Here is a 14,464-nt window from a genome sequence, read left to right as displayed (position 1 = left end):
TGCTTTATTGTAGTCATACTTGTGCATCTCTGCCTTCAATATACCCATTTAGCCAAATACCACCATCTTAAGATCTTAGCACTTCATCTGTGGATACCAAATAAGGGTTTGTATAAGACTATTTGCTCAAGCATTTTTCTAAGCAAGTACCCTTGCGGAACTACTGACTAAAACTGACAAGTCTTAAGTAAGTTGAACACCACTGAGATGCACATTTTATTTTAGCAGATATGGAAATTTATATACTCAAGTTTCTGGTTTGTTTGTTTGGGTGTTTTTGGTTTTTTTTTTGTTTTTTTTTTTTTTTTTAAATGGCCTATTAAGGCATCTTAAAAAAAATCCATATATGGCTTTGGTTTGCTGAAATACTATCTTACATTGTTAAAAAGGAAAAACATGTTCAAATAAATTTGATATTATGACACATATTTCATTAAGAATTGACAGTTACACAGATGCCTACATGTGATCACAGATGTCTCCCCTTGTGATGACATGAATAAAAAGGTAATCCGAATGCTTATCTCACAGTAGAGGGCAACCCAGAAGTCTGTGCAGAAGTGACATATAAGGAGTTATTATCTGGAAGAGGGGGAACCACAGAGTTTCCATTAGTAGGTGAACAGCTCAGTTTCAGTTTTTCCAAGTACTCTGCATGAACAGGCTTGTGACACTGAAGGACCTTGATTGCATCTTCTACTTTAAACCATTCTCTTTTCCTTCCTGAATGAATATAATCCACAAAGAAAAACAGAGTTACAGATTAGTAACAGCACCATTTGCTGCTATCTGATCATTCACTGTTTCTCATTTCTTCTACTTTAGAAGTTCAAGTTGTCAGGCAAAAGATACAGAGTGAAAAGACCTTGAAAGAAGCGATGAACACAAGAGATTCACTCAAGTTTACTGAAATGCCATTCATAATAAAGCCTTTCAACTCTCAAAGCAGATACTGGGCAGAAGCTCATATGACTGCTCATATGCTCCAAAAGCCACATCTAGACCTTACAGAAAAGGATATTATTATTTAAATGACTTAAATAAAAAGCCTTCCTACTTTATCAAGCCTAGCAGAAAACCAATCTGAAGAATGAGCACGTGTGCGTGCATGAAGTTACAGAAGAACGGCTTGGTCTGATTTAGAAAGCAGCGTTCCATACTCAAAACATACCCATGTGTGGGGTTTCTCAGGTTAACCACAGTATGTGGCCCCACCAGGGCTGTTCATCCAGCTAGCATCCCACTGCCACCAGTGCTCCCCAGAAGGAAGCCAACAGTAGCCCCAGGGCTGGATGCTCCCCTCTACCCCACAGCCTGGCATTAAGCAGGGACAGACCAGTGCTGTCCTCACAGGCCCTGTACAGTTCCACGTACAAAAAAACCCAACCAAACCTCAAAACAGCCCACTCCTGCTAATATTGATCCTCTTCAGTAATGGACCACTGATCAGTGTTACTATACAGGCAACCTGACGTGCAGTTAAGAGGGTGCACTCCCCACAACTTGATAGTATCAGAAACAAAACATTCTCTTTCCACCTGAAAAACTGAGCACAGTTTTCAAGCTACCCTTACAGTTAACATGCCATTTGCTGACAGATCAATAGTGCTAAGTTTATGCATGTTAACACTCCTAAAGCGCGACCTCTGGAAAAGGGCAAAGCATAACCAATCCAGGTAGGATGTAATTTTTTTATACCAATTCTGAGTTAACTAAAATTTCAGCTGGACAAATACACTGAATGACACCCCCCCCACACACACACACTTAAGGTCAAAACCAGTTAATGCTTACCTAACTAAATTCAAATGCAAAGTGGAAAATCCATACAACATCACAAAGGATGTTAATCTAACTAAACTGCTTGACAGTGGTATCTGTATGACACAGATGTATACACAGAAATAGATACCACTAAGTCAGCACTACCACTACTGAAAAATTAGGCTAAGGTGAAAGTAAATACTAGTGATTTTTTTCCCCAGGAGAACCAGGGGAAAAAGAACCTCATCAAAACTTTCCAAAAATCTTTTTTACCCCCCAAAAAAACATTTCAAAAACACCCTAGAGTATCAGACAGCAGAACATTCTACTTTTTAAGGAAAAAAATAATTCATCAATATAATATCTGGTCTTTAAAAAAATAATTAAGAGCTGCATCAGCAACTAATAATGAAGTTTATTCCATCAAAATACTTAGAATACCCTAATTAATATAACATAAGAGTAACACAGTATGTCAGAAGCAACCCTGGTCATATGTGTACAAAAGCGTGGAAGAACAGCATCACAACTTCCAGTAATTTCAGTTTGTAGAACAGAATTCGTATCTCCCCCAGAATAATATGAATTGCTTCAGAAAATGAAAGAAGATTGCTTACTAAGTTTTAAGTGTAGCACATGAGGACAGAGAATGCATTTACCTATATTAACTGAATCCTCCCAGTCTTCCAGTATTTCCGTCACAGTAAGAACATAAACATACGTCCTATGCTTCCGATCCTGGTTCTGCTTGAATATTAGAAGTAGACGTTTTAATTCTCAGCAAAAAGTTAACTTAGAGACTTACCACAACTATAAAATTAGAAACTACTTACCTCTGAAGAATACTTGCCAGCAAAACATGGCCTTTATTTACACTAAATAAACATCTGTACCAAGTAGGCCCCAAAGGATGGGAAAACTGAAGTTTTATTTGAAACAACAGCTATTCTGTTTTACTAGGCTAAAAAAACCCCAAACCCAACAACCAAATTCAAGCAAATTTGAAAATCGTGAAGCTGAGGCCAAACTATGTTCTTGGTCATCCAGTTTAATATTAGCAGTTGTCCACTAGTACTGCCCATTACTTATCTTTTATGTATGCTGTAAGTTACCACAGTAGAGTGCATTTGCTAAAACTGTTTCCACAACTCATCTTCCTAGGAGAAAGGTTATTAAAAAAAGCTTTTGTAAGATGCAACCACTGTATCACGTGGCCAGATCATCTATGCAATGCTGGCTATAAAGTTTCACTCAGTAAAGTGAGGCAAATGAAATAGCCTATGTTTGCAATCATGACAAATGCAAAAATCATTACCATCTGTTCACTCAACAGGTTTGCCACGTTCGCAGCACTAACCACCTATTTAGGAAGCACATGCTTTTTGAACAAGGCAAGTCAAATACAGAGACTGACAGAGGTAGTCTGCTCAGGGCAGGGTCGCAGTGCGCTCTTAAAGGTGCTATCCGACTCACCAAACCACACTGCCCCTTGGAAAAGAGCTGAGCTCCTAGAAAACCCAGGACCATCTATGATTACAACTATATTAAGAACCAAGAGATGTTATGCCCTAGCTCGCCTTACAGATGGTTTTGTCCTTGTGCCAATAACCATTCCTACTTAACTCTGTTTCACTACAAGCTCAATATAGTTTTAAACTATTGTGCTTTACTAGGAAATAAAAATAGTCCAAGACAGGTCTTTGTCAATATCACTATTAAATGGAGTAGATACATCTATAACATGTATCCTTTCTGGCTGTAGTTCCAGAATATGAGGACTCAGCAGCAATATCATTTTCATCCTCTCTTAGTTCTATCCCTGGGTTGCAACATGTGGCTGCCTCAACGGTATTGTTTGTGGGGCTGTGTTGTGAAACTGAAGTAGAGCCTTGATTTAAGTTAGAAGTAACCTAGAAAAACGCCACTCAACATAGATTTTTTTTTTTATCTCCACTGGTCTAGATGGTGGTAGATGACTTCAGAAGAACATACAGCTGAATTACCGGGGAATCATCATCCCTTGCAGCCTTTGTTTTAAGGCAACAAGATGATAGGTATCCACTCTTTTTTTTTGGTCTGAGATGGGAAATACAGAATACTTCTGTAGACTAACCAGCAGAATTAAAACATGGGCAAGTTTTTCATGTGTATGACCATCTAGGTATAGTCATAAACCCCAAACAAATCAGAAAAAGGGTGACTGCTACTAAGTACAAACAGGAACGTCTCTAATTTTGTCATAGTTTCCATGCTTCACAATAGGAACACCTTTAGCATTGTATCAACCAGTCATATATGACTAAGTGATATTTCACATAGGAAATCCCTATCAGAAATACACTGCCTCTGAAAGTTGGTTTTATAATTAAACTGTGAAGTTTCATTCCTAACTACTACTCTAAGGGACTTTCACTCTCACCCACCATACAGCACAACATAATGATGCTGGATGTATTATGTTCTGAAGACTCACACCTACATTTCTACAGAATACTCCTGTCTAGAACCTGAGCAGAAGTAGACAATGCCAATGCTAAAAGAGAGTTATATCCAGCATGCATCCTTGTGCTATCAGTAGTTCAGTCTGATGTTTACATGACAAAATAGAAGTTTTGAATTATATAGTATTCATAAAGGTTAGCTTTATCTATTATCCAAAGCCTTGGCTTTTTTAGTGAATCAAAGCCATAATGAGATACTTCATACACAGACCTATCAATTTAGGTATGTGGAAGTTGACAAGTTACTTCAGCAAAATCTTATCAGAGAGAAAAAGTCAAAATAGTTCCCCAAAAAAGGCATGTGTGATATTTTAGAAATCCTAGATCTATCAATGTTGGGTTTACTTTTTTTTTTTCCCCCCTTTTAAACTTTTAGATGTTGTCCAAGTACTAATTTAATCTTTCCAGGAAAGTTCCAAGTACTTTGAAATCTTCCTCTTCAAATCTTCACACATCATGTAAGAACTACAGGAAATCACCTGTTTAATGTATCATTTCCAGTAGCATTACAAAAATTATAGGCAGGTGATATGTAAGAACCCAAGTCCGGTGTTGTAGTTTATCAATTCTCACAAAAGAAAAGAACATTGCTTTTAAAAGGTAAAAGAAATAGCTCACCTCAAATATTCCAAGCAGTCTGCCTAGCTTTCCCTTTACTCCAGCCTACAAAACAAACAGGACAGAGTGTTAACATGTGCTTTTTAATTTCAAAAACTAAAATATCCGTATCAGCCTCCTACATCAGGATACTCCTCCTTATTAGGGTTATTTAAGCCAGTGTTTTAACATAATTTTTAATTAGGCAGTGCTACACTGCTTCTGGAGTTTCTAGTTTTAGAGTACTTAAAGTATTACAGCACAAAAGCTTGTCCTAATGAGTGGATCAAAGGTGGCATAAATCTTTCAAGTTTGCCATGCAGACCAAAATACCGTTTTACTTACCATGTTCTTTGTGTACTGTATTTTATTAAAGAGATAATTGACATCCAATACTGAAATAATCCAGGGAAGTTGACAGGACAAAGAGATCATTTAAAATAGCATAATAATAAATCTAGAGGAGGAGTCATTAAAACCCTTGTTTTACACAAAACTTAAGTCCAAGTCTTCAAAACACAATAACAAATTAAACTGTAGGTTACTGGGTAGATATTGCAGCATAATGACTTCATGGACGCTAGTTTTTATATAAAAGCATAGCTTTTGGCATGTAAGCTTAAAACCAAATTTATATCCCCAATTCTCTACAAACAGTTTTGAATTCTTTCTCTAGTTAGTAACACTACCAAATTCAGAGCTTTACACCAACTTTTTAAAACAAACCCTATGTGTATGAGCCTGTGCTTAGTAATTTTTAATCAATACAGTTAAGGTGGTCATTATATTCTGCTAAGACTCTAGGGTTTGTTTTTCCAGAAGTAATATACAACGCCTTTTCCAACAGAAGTAGTTTATGATCATCCATTTATTCTAAACAATTCTCAGTCCATACGCCCGAGACATAAAAGCATATGTAGTCTACTGGTAGACAAAGCCATATTTAGATTTTCTTTAGTCTTGTTGTATAACTGATATTTAAAATAGGGCTTCTTAGCGCTAAGATGACATTTTCTAGCCTTTCAGTCTTTGTTTCCAGCTTTAATCAAAGAAAGTTATGGATGTCTTCTGTCTTTATATAAAGGGCCATATGGATCTTCATTACATTTTAATGAGTAACTCTGACAGACAACTGGGTAGGCTTTAGCAGTAAGTCTAATCAAGATCTTACAAGTGTATGCTTTCAGTGTCTTTCTTTTTGAAGAAAGCAGACGGCTGGTGTTACCTATTAAGCAGTTTTGATGAAGGAAGTCTGATCACAGCCCATGCAACTCAACCAGCATTTTGCTTATATAGAACAAGAGCTAGACCTGAAGTTAATGCAAAACTGCATACAGTATTATTCTGGTTGTCTGCTGTGATGGAGATACCCATTACAGCTCATGAAGCTTGAAATACATAATGGGACCCACTGGATAAGTGATTAGAGCACATTAATTATGAAAGTAACAGACCCATATATTGGTCTGGAAGGGTCAGCTACACCACAACAGGCACTAAAGACTGCTCGTGCTTTACACTGAGTAATGAAAAAGCATTTATTAGCATAAAGGAACACATGCTGAAGAAATGTTGATGTTTTACTGATCAGTCCTATTTCCTCAACATTACAGTACCTTTTTTTAAAAGAGAAGCAGAACCTAAAGGGCTACAAAACTTATGCTTCTCTCCCCGATTTCTGCCTTTCTCAAGGCAGCACTATCTAGGAATCACTATATCCTTTAAGATTTCTACTTTGTGGCCAACTGAACAACTAAAAAAGCAATTTCCCATCATCCTATTCCATCAAAAGTAACAACATGAATCTGTGGGGTTAGTCTTTTTTTAATACTTCAGGTGTCCAAGTGTGCAGTTTTAGCTGCATAGGTTTTGCAATTTCTTCATTTCTTCCCTAAATTTGCAGCAAAGAATAAGATCGTTTAATGTCCTTAAAGATATGGCCTAACAGCATGACAGAGCGCCCAGAACAGACTCTGCAGGTTTTTCAAACATTAAGAAAAGCTTTTCCAAGTACCAAAGAACTTATGCTCAGCCAGAGGGAACAAAAAAATTACTCTCCCTCATCCCAAACCCAAACTGCCACCCCCCAAACCCCAACCAACACGCCCCCAACCCAAAAAACTTTCAAGTTTTTCTAACTTTAAATCCTAGCCAAGGCCTTATTTACATTACAAAGATTTCTTAAAGGCAGGTCTATGGCAACGGGACTGTTGGAAGGAGAAAACTCACCGTCAATACATGCAGGAGTTCTCTGAACTGCTAAGTGGGAGTCTGACAATTAACTGATATCCAACACACAACACAAACACCATGACCAGGTAAGTTTACCAATACTGAACAGCTTTCATAGACAAGTTTTTTCAACTTATTAATACACCATAGTCACAATGTGACTTTAATCATTAAGTCTACTCTAAGTAGAATTTACTTAACATCTTCTCTATTCTCTGAGCAAATCAGTGGTTTAAGCAAATACTCTTAGCTGAGTAATTCTGAATGAAACAATTAGAAACACTCCATTACATTAAGTGTAAAAATTCCCAAAGCTTATAATAAAGCTTTTGTGCAACCAGATGTTTGCTATGTAAGTGTGATTACTGTCACTGATGTCTAGTTACTCTCTAGACAAAGATATGTGCTTCCAAAATGTGGCATAATTCCTGCAGACAGTAGCATGTTTTGAAAACCTCTTGTCTTGGGTTGCGTGGCAAGGTTTTGGTAGCTGCAGGGGTGGTTTCTGTGAGAAGCTGCTAGAAGCTCCCTCTATGTCCAAGAGAGCTGGTGCCAGCCGGCTCCAAGACAGACCCTCTGCTGGCCAAGGCTGAGCCCATCAGCAACAGTTGTAGCACCTCTGGGATAACATAGTGAAGAAGGTGGGGGGGAAAAAACCCCAGCTCAAAACAATTGCAGATGGAGAGAAGAGCGAGATATGTGAGAGGAACAGCTCTGTAGAGACCAAGGGAGCGGGAAGAGATGCTCCAGGTGCCGAAGCAGAGATTCCCCTGCATTCCTTCCCATGGTGAAGACCATGGTGAGGCAGGGCTGTCACCCTGCAGCCCATGGAGGTCCACAATGGAGCAGATGGATGCTCCAAGAAGGCTGTGATCTCATGGGTGGCCTGCACTGGAGGAGGCTCCTCGCAGGACCTGTGGACACATGGAGACAGGAGCTCACACTGGAGCAGGTTTGCTGGGAGGACTTGTGACCCTGTGGAGGACCCACACTGGACCAATCCGTTCCTGAAGGACGGCACCCTGTGGAAGGGACCCAGGCTGGAGCAGTTCATGAAGAACTGGAGCCTGTGGGAGGGACGCCACGCTGGAGCAGGGGAAGAGTCAGAGGAGTCCTCCCTCTGAGGAGGAAGGAGCAGCTGAGACATCTGATGAACAGACCCACAATCCCCATTCCCCAGTGCCACTCAGAGAACCTCGGAGTAAAGTTGAGCCTGGGCAAAAGAGAAGGGTGGGGGGAAGGTGTTTTATGATTTGGTTTTGGTTCTCATCCTGCTGTGATCTGATTGGCAATAAATTCAACTAGTTTTCCCCAAGTTGAGTCTGTTTGGCCCATGATGGTAGTGGGTGAGTGATCTCTCCTTGTCCTTATCTTCACCCACAAGCCTTTCGTTATACTTTCTCTCCTCTGTCTATATGAGAAGGAGGGTGATAGAGTAGCTTTGGTGGGCACCTGGCATCCAGCCAGGGTCAGCCCACCACACCTCTATACTCAAAAGTATAAAAAGGTGGTAATTAAGAGTCTCATGATTTTTCTCTGAAAGTAGTATATTCAACTTAATCATCTTCATGGTTTAAAAAGTACCATCAACTTGACAGTCCTTTTTGCAAGTGCTTTTCTAACAAAAATACTTCCTCCAAGTTCTTATCTTAATGTAGTTCTTTCAAAATGTGTCAACATTAAGTGCTAGAGGACCAAGAAATGCTTCAGCTTTTTCCCTAGAAAGTAAAATAAAGTTCCCACTTTCCCAGTTGTAAGCTTCTGTAGTGATTCTGTGATTCTAATCCAATAAACTGTTTAAGTTCTAGACTTTGAACCATTTTGTCTCTAATAAAAATATCTTTCTTCCTTTGGCTGTTACGTACCTATGGCTGTTAAAATATAGTTCTTTAAGTAAACAGAATCCTACAGGCTACCATAAACATGTAAGAGTCTAAACTTTGGGAGAAAAGCCTGGAAAAAACAGCATTTCTTTTGACGTACAAGCTGTTGAATTAAGCACTACACCCCCTCAGAACTATTCCCTAAGGAAGTATAAGAGCACTATGTAGATAAGGTCTCAAATCTGAATTTATGCATAGATTTTAGTATTAGTCTTAATCCAACCACACAAGGGAAAACTGTCCACTTCATCCCATAATCTTTCTGGCCTGGAGGTCATTTGCTGTTGGCAGCTCTAGACATACTGCGGTCTCAGATGTGCGGTCAGACTTGCCTTTTGTTTCCTGTAGATGGAGCAAGAGCTATGCTGCAGTTTCGTTTTTAGGCTAAGAGTCTACCAGGGCAGAAAGTTGCTTAAAACCTGAAAGATTTCAGTTATTTTTAACTGTGGGATCTGTTGGATAGTACTTTAACAGCTACGCTCCTGAAGGCACAATACAAGACTATTCCTGCCCTTCCTTGCATACTCTTATAAAACCCAAAGGGTTTCACTGGACTTGCCACAATCTTTCAGCTGAAAGGGTGTTTTACCTAGTCCTAGTCTGTAACACCCAATCATTTTTCAAATATTAGACACTCACTGGAGCAGATCCCTCTGTTTTCTGCGAGAGGTCTTAGATAGTATTATGTCATTTTCACTGTTGCAGCAGATGAACCTTCAGGATCAGCCTTTTCTTCTCAGAAGCTATATTCACACAGATCTGGGAGGAACTGCATAGGTTTTGGTAGGTGTTTCAATATACTACTAAGTACAAACAAAGCAAGAGTCTCAGGTTTTTGGTTAGATGGAAGAAGAAACAGGAGTAGGAGAGTGCTCCTTCCGTTTAAAGGGCTGGACATCATCAGCTTGCTACCCTTCTTACTTATGTCATATTTCTCTTCGAACACCACATGTGCAAACAACTCTTATTTCCATCTTTCACGCTACCCACTTAACGACTAAGCTCCACGTTCATTAACAGAGTAGGTCCTTATTTAGATGAGGTTTAATCCCTTTCTGTAATTGCTTTATACTGTAATGTCATTCTGGTATTCTACTTCAGGTTTGTAAAAACTTATTGTACCTAAGGAACTTGACAGGTTACCTTAATTACTATAAGCTGTGAAATGGCAAACAAAATTAAATTCATAATAAACATTTAGTAGAGGTAAAAACCTCAAATCACCAACATGAACAGAACTTAAGGATAAAAAAAAAAAAAAAAAATCTAGAGTCATGCACACAAGCAGACTATGGAACAATTGCAGTGCATATAGATTTGACTACAAAGATCTTTGCTTGTTTTTAAACCAAAGATTTTTAACACACTACTCTGGTGGTAAAGTGAGGGATATTTAAAGCCAGTGGGCTATCATATTGTGAGCTATTAGCACTCCTATCGTTAAGAAATGCCACTGTAACTCCCACTATTAATGGAAACAGATGCTTAGTTTGTGCATGACCCAATACTAAAGAAACACAGTTCAAACCAGTGTCACAGTGTGCCTCCTTTGAAGTTTATTCATTCACAAAACTCTTAACAGTTCATTTCACTGTACTGTAACCAGCTTGCCAGGTGACATTGACCTTAGTATAAAAATAGAAAGGACATCCATTTCTAGAAAAGTTAGTATGAATTTCCATGGCTCAAGTCAAAAACCCTGAATACCACTCTGGCTTTTCTTTACAAATGGTGCTTTGCAGTCTTGTGGCAACACATGAGATTCAACCTATGCTTAAGGATATTCTACTCTAAGGTATGAGCTTTTAATACTCATCAGCTACAAAAGCTATCAAACCCTGGGAACTCTGAAGCTGTAGAACAAATGTCACCAAACTATTTTTGCTTACTAAAGCTCCTAGCCTCTGAAAAATCTTTATGCATTTGCAAGCACAGCTCAGACCTGAACGCGGTTGGCAGTTTGTTTCTTACTCCAGAACATCATAAAAAAATAAAAAAGCATAGCCACTGTAGTAAAAGTGAATAAAAATTGGTATAACTTCTGAGCAAAATGCCCCTGTGCTATCACCACTCAAGAGCATTATATTTGCTGGGTTCTCTTCTTGACCTTTAGAAATAGTTTCTCTCGTGGTATATAAACACTGATGATGTTGGCATTTTCTGAGTCATTTGCAACATGCAGCTTTTCTATCATGAAGCCTCTTACTGAAATTTTGATGACAATGCATATATTCTAAGCAGCTGCAGAACAGCTTAACATACAGTACACTGAAAGGTAATCAAAGCATTTGCCTAAACCACATGTTAACATGTAGCTGGTTTTAAGATTCACTTTGTGTGACAGCACTTCAACAAAACATGATCAAAAGAGAGCTCTGTGTACAAGCGAAGAAGGCTGACCTCTGTCTTCAGGATTCAAAACAGCCTAGGGTTGCTGACTACTGCAATTCTTGACCAGAACCACCATGATGAATGGGAAAGTATTTTGCTTTGCCCTGAGAAAGAAATGAGGGCAAGAACAAAACAGAGCTATGGAAGGACTGCTTCACATCATTACAGCAGTTACTCCTATTTTTCACTTTCTGATTTGCTTTTTTTTTTTTCACATTAGCAGATAAATTTGTACTATATGATGTATCACCCAGTAATATTCTCTACCCATTCCTTAGCTATCCCAGCTTAACCTTCTTCAATACTCATGGCCCATGCACTGCACCTCTGCAGAAATTTGCAAGCAGAGTTCCAGCAAAGCCAGGACTTGGAAGTGTTCCTCAGAATAGTCTCAGGGCAGAAGGCCGCGTAGTAGAAAACTAGTTATCAGCCCCCAGGTCACAACTTTCACTGCTTACTACTTTGCTACGAAGTCAGCCTGAGAGCTTTGTGTGTAGCACTGCATTCCCTGCAAGCTGAGAAGCTAGACCACTCAGGCAGCTTTCAATAGCTGGTCAAACCCCCACAGCAACTTTGATGACACACTAACTGCAGACAGGTCCCTTCAAGATGATCCATTCTTCACCACCAAAGAAAAAACACAAACATATTATTACAGTTCAGTCAACTCTAATTTGACAGGGAGATGAGATTTTACTATCCCTCATCTTGGTCTGTGCCTTAGTCAGATCAGCTATTAAAGCTACCAGTGTTCCCAAGAACACTGAGCCAGTGGTCCTGTGCTTTTTCATCCCACCCATCAACTCATGACAGTGGGAAGTGCCAGGATGTTCCTCAGAGCTGCTACTACTGCCTAAGAAGCCTAAATCTTTGTTGACTCATTCCTAGAATCTTAAATCTTTGCTCCTTTCAAATGGACTGCCTTGTGTCTGCCTCCTTTACTTTTACGAATACACAAGCACTTAGATCTGAGTATGTCTTGTGCAGCTCCCCTCAAAATTGGCTCCCCCAGAAAAACTGGACATAGACAGAAAGTCTAGAATAACTTTGTATCAATAACATATTTATGCTTGAACCTTGCTGCATGAAGGCTGCTAAAAGCACTGAATACTGAACTAGTCTGCTCCATGTCAGAGAGGAGGAGTGTCACTGAATCACAGTTCACAGAAGATCTCATCTTAATACCAAATAGCAGGCAGCATTTGGTGCAAGTTGCATCTACATCAAGTTCCCAAGCCTCTACAACCCAGCAGAACCAGTCTTAAGGGTAAGCAAGCTAAATCACTAGATAGCACAGCTAATAAAAATCATTATACATACTAATTGGCAACAATATTCGTGTGTTTTGTGAATAGTAACAGTCGAACTGGAATGAGAAAGCTGTTTCAGACTAGCAGAAATAATCGTGCAGTTCACTCACTTGCCAGGATGCACCCACTTTCTGCAAAACCTTATACCTTCTATTTAAGAGGTATGATATGAAGAATTAAAGAGTCGATCTGTGGTCACTTATACATCGCATAATTTCTAGCTATATCAAGTGACTGATTTTTCTTAAAGTTTTATTTGGCTAGCAGTCCTGGCTGTTAGGTATTCAAGTAACATTTAACATTTACTAGGCAAACTGTTTAAAAAATAAATAGCAAGTTAAACCCCAGAATTTTTAATTTGAAATTTAAGCACCTTACTAGAGTGGGAAACTACATTAATTCATCAAGACTTAAAGCTCTGTTTTGCCTAGGGGTAGGGGCAGAGACAGAAAGGCAGACTATACCTATGATGCTTTCTTCATAGATAAAAGTACTTATCAAGGTCTTTTTATTGTTGAATTCTCAACTGCTCAGATACATCAGCTTCTAATACGCTTAGTTTGGAATCTCCTCGAAGGTCTGGTTTTTTCTCTTTCTTATGTAGCTACACATTAATGGTTAGTTCACCTTCAGTCTGTTCTAGAAAAGTTGCAAGTCAAAAATTTTCTCCACAGACACAGAAATGCTACACTATAGTATGTAATTTGGCATAAAGTCACAGTTCCACTTCCAGTAAGCGTTTATGAAGGCAGACAGAAATTTAGCTATGAAATGAAAGCGTGCTGGGAAGCAAGCTAATTGTTTCACCTCATCACACTACACCTCGATTCTAACACATAGAACTGCAGTTCTTTGAATTTCACAACCATGGAAGTCTCTGTCAAATCCTGGATAAAGGAGGTAGAGTTCCCTCTTTCTTCTTGATTCCCACCTGAAGATAGCAGCAGCAGAAAGAGGATGGATTTGTTTTGTTTTGTTTTTGTTACCTCTTCATACACCTCTCTGACAGCTGCTCCCCCTGGCTCTTCTTCTGGTTCCATTCCTCCACCCGGTACAATCCACTGATCTGGGTATCGGCTACTGCTTACCAACAGCACCTATAAATAATTGCAAATGGCTGTTAAACATAGCTCACAAGTCAGTAATCTTGGTACTCTCTACTTTTTCAGCAACACAGTTATTCACCTAGCCAGATGGATTATAGAGTTCAGAAATGATACATAATAGGCAACCAGGAGTTGCAAGAAGTTAAAAAAATAAAAATAAAAGTGAAATTATTAACATCCAGTCTTTTTAATACAACTAAGTCAAGACAATGTCATTGTAATCTTGCACAAATACTTTAATCAGATGTGAAAAATACACAATACAATATGCACAGGAGTGAAGATGTAGAGCAAAAATCTAACAATATTCTTCAATACTGAGTAAGTCTTAGGGTCATATAGAGAGTAAAGCATGAAAATTAAGACACCATCACACAGAAGTTAAACTAATTCTTCTGAAATTACATCTTTTGGCTAAAAAAATGGGATTTCTGAAAAATATTTATAGTTTTTAGTCTTAGACAAGCTTCTTTTCAGTTACTGAAGTGTCATGTTTCATGTCACTGAAGTGGCATGCTTACATTATTGCGTAACTAAATTATAAGGAAAGTACTTCATTGGCCCTTGTCCAATTTGGTTTCTTCTAACAGGAAAAACTGCAACATACTGAATTTTAAATGATTTTTAGTAACTTTTTTTCCCAAGACACTTTAATTTTGACGCTATAAACTGGTCATATC

At 38.7% G+C, this 14,464-nt stretch overlaps 1 protein-coding gene across 2 annotated transcripts; it reads right to left on the bottom strand.

Annotated features, from left to right (window-relative positions):
- Positions 1–337: 337 nt before the first annotated feature.
- On the bottom strand, positions 338–13,771 carry NUDT4 (nudix (nucleoside diphosphate linked moiety X)-type motif 4). 2 transcript variants are annotated; one of them, XM_010289440.1, is made up of 4 exons: positions 13,665–13,771; positions 4,884–4,928; positions 2,424–2,508; positions 338–723 (listed from the first exon to the last, which is right to left on the bottom strand). In XM_010289440.1, the coding sequence occupies exons 1-4, from the start codon at positions 13,716–13,718 to the stop codon at positions 521–523; spliced, it is 387 nt and encodes a 128-aa protein (XP_010287742.1). In that variant the 5' UTR covers positions 13,719–13,771; the 3' UTR covers positions 338–520. The 2 variants fall into 2 exon arrangements, with proteins under 2 accessions (XP_010287742.1, XP_010287743.1); XM_010289441.1 differs by having other exon boundaries at positions 521–723; positions 2,424–2,511; positions 13,665–13,769.
- Positions 13,772–14,464: the final 693 nt, after the last annotated feature.

This window comes from Phaethon lepturus, unplaced genomic scaffold (assembly GCF_000687285.1).
Source record: "Phaethon lepturus isolate BGI_N335 unplaced genomic scaffold, ASM68728v1 scaffold7456, whole genome shotgun sequence".
Classification (NCBI taxonomy): domain Eukaryota; kingdom Metazoa; phylum Chordata; class Aves; order Phaethontiformes; family Phaethontidae; genus Phaethon; species Phaethon lepturus.
The sequence above is the reverse complement of the archived record's forward strand: the minus strand, read 5'-3'. Positions and strand labels throughout refer to the sequence as shown.

What these genes read in the sequence shown, in the direction of transcription:
- NUDT4 (XM_010289441.1), bottom strand. Translation starts at nt 13,718, where the DNA reads ATGGAACCAGAAGAAGAGCCAGGGGGAGCAGCTGTCAGAGAGGTGTAT. An exon ending in TCAGAGAGGTGTATGAAGAG is followed by an intron (nt 4,929 to 13,664) that starts GTAACAAAAACA and finishes TTTGTTTTGTAG; the next exon opens with GCTGGAGTAAAGGGAAAGCT. An exon ending in GACTGCTTGGAATATTTGAG is followed by an intron (nt 2,512 to 4,883) that starts GTGAGCTATTTC and finishes CTAATATTCAAG; the next exon opens with CAGAACCAGGATCGGAAGCA.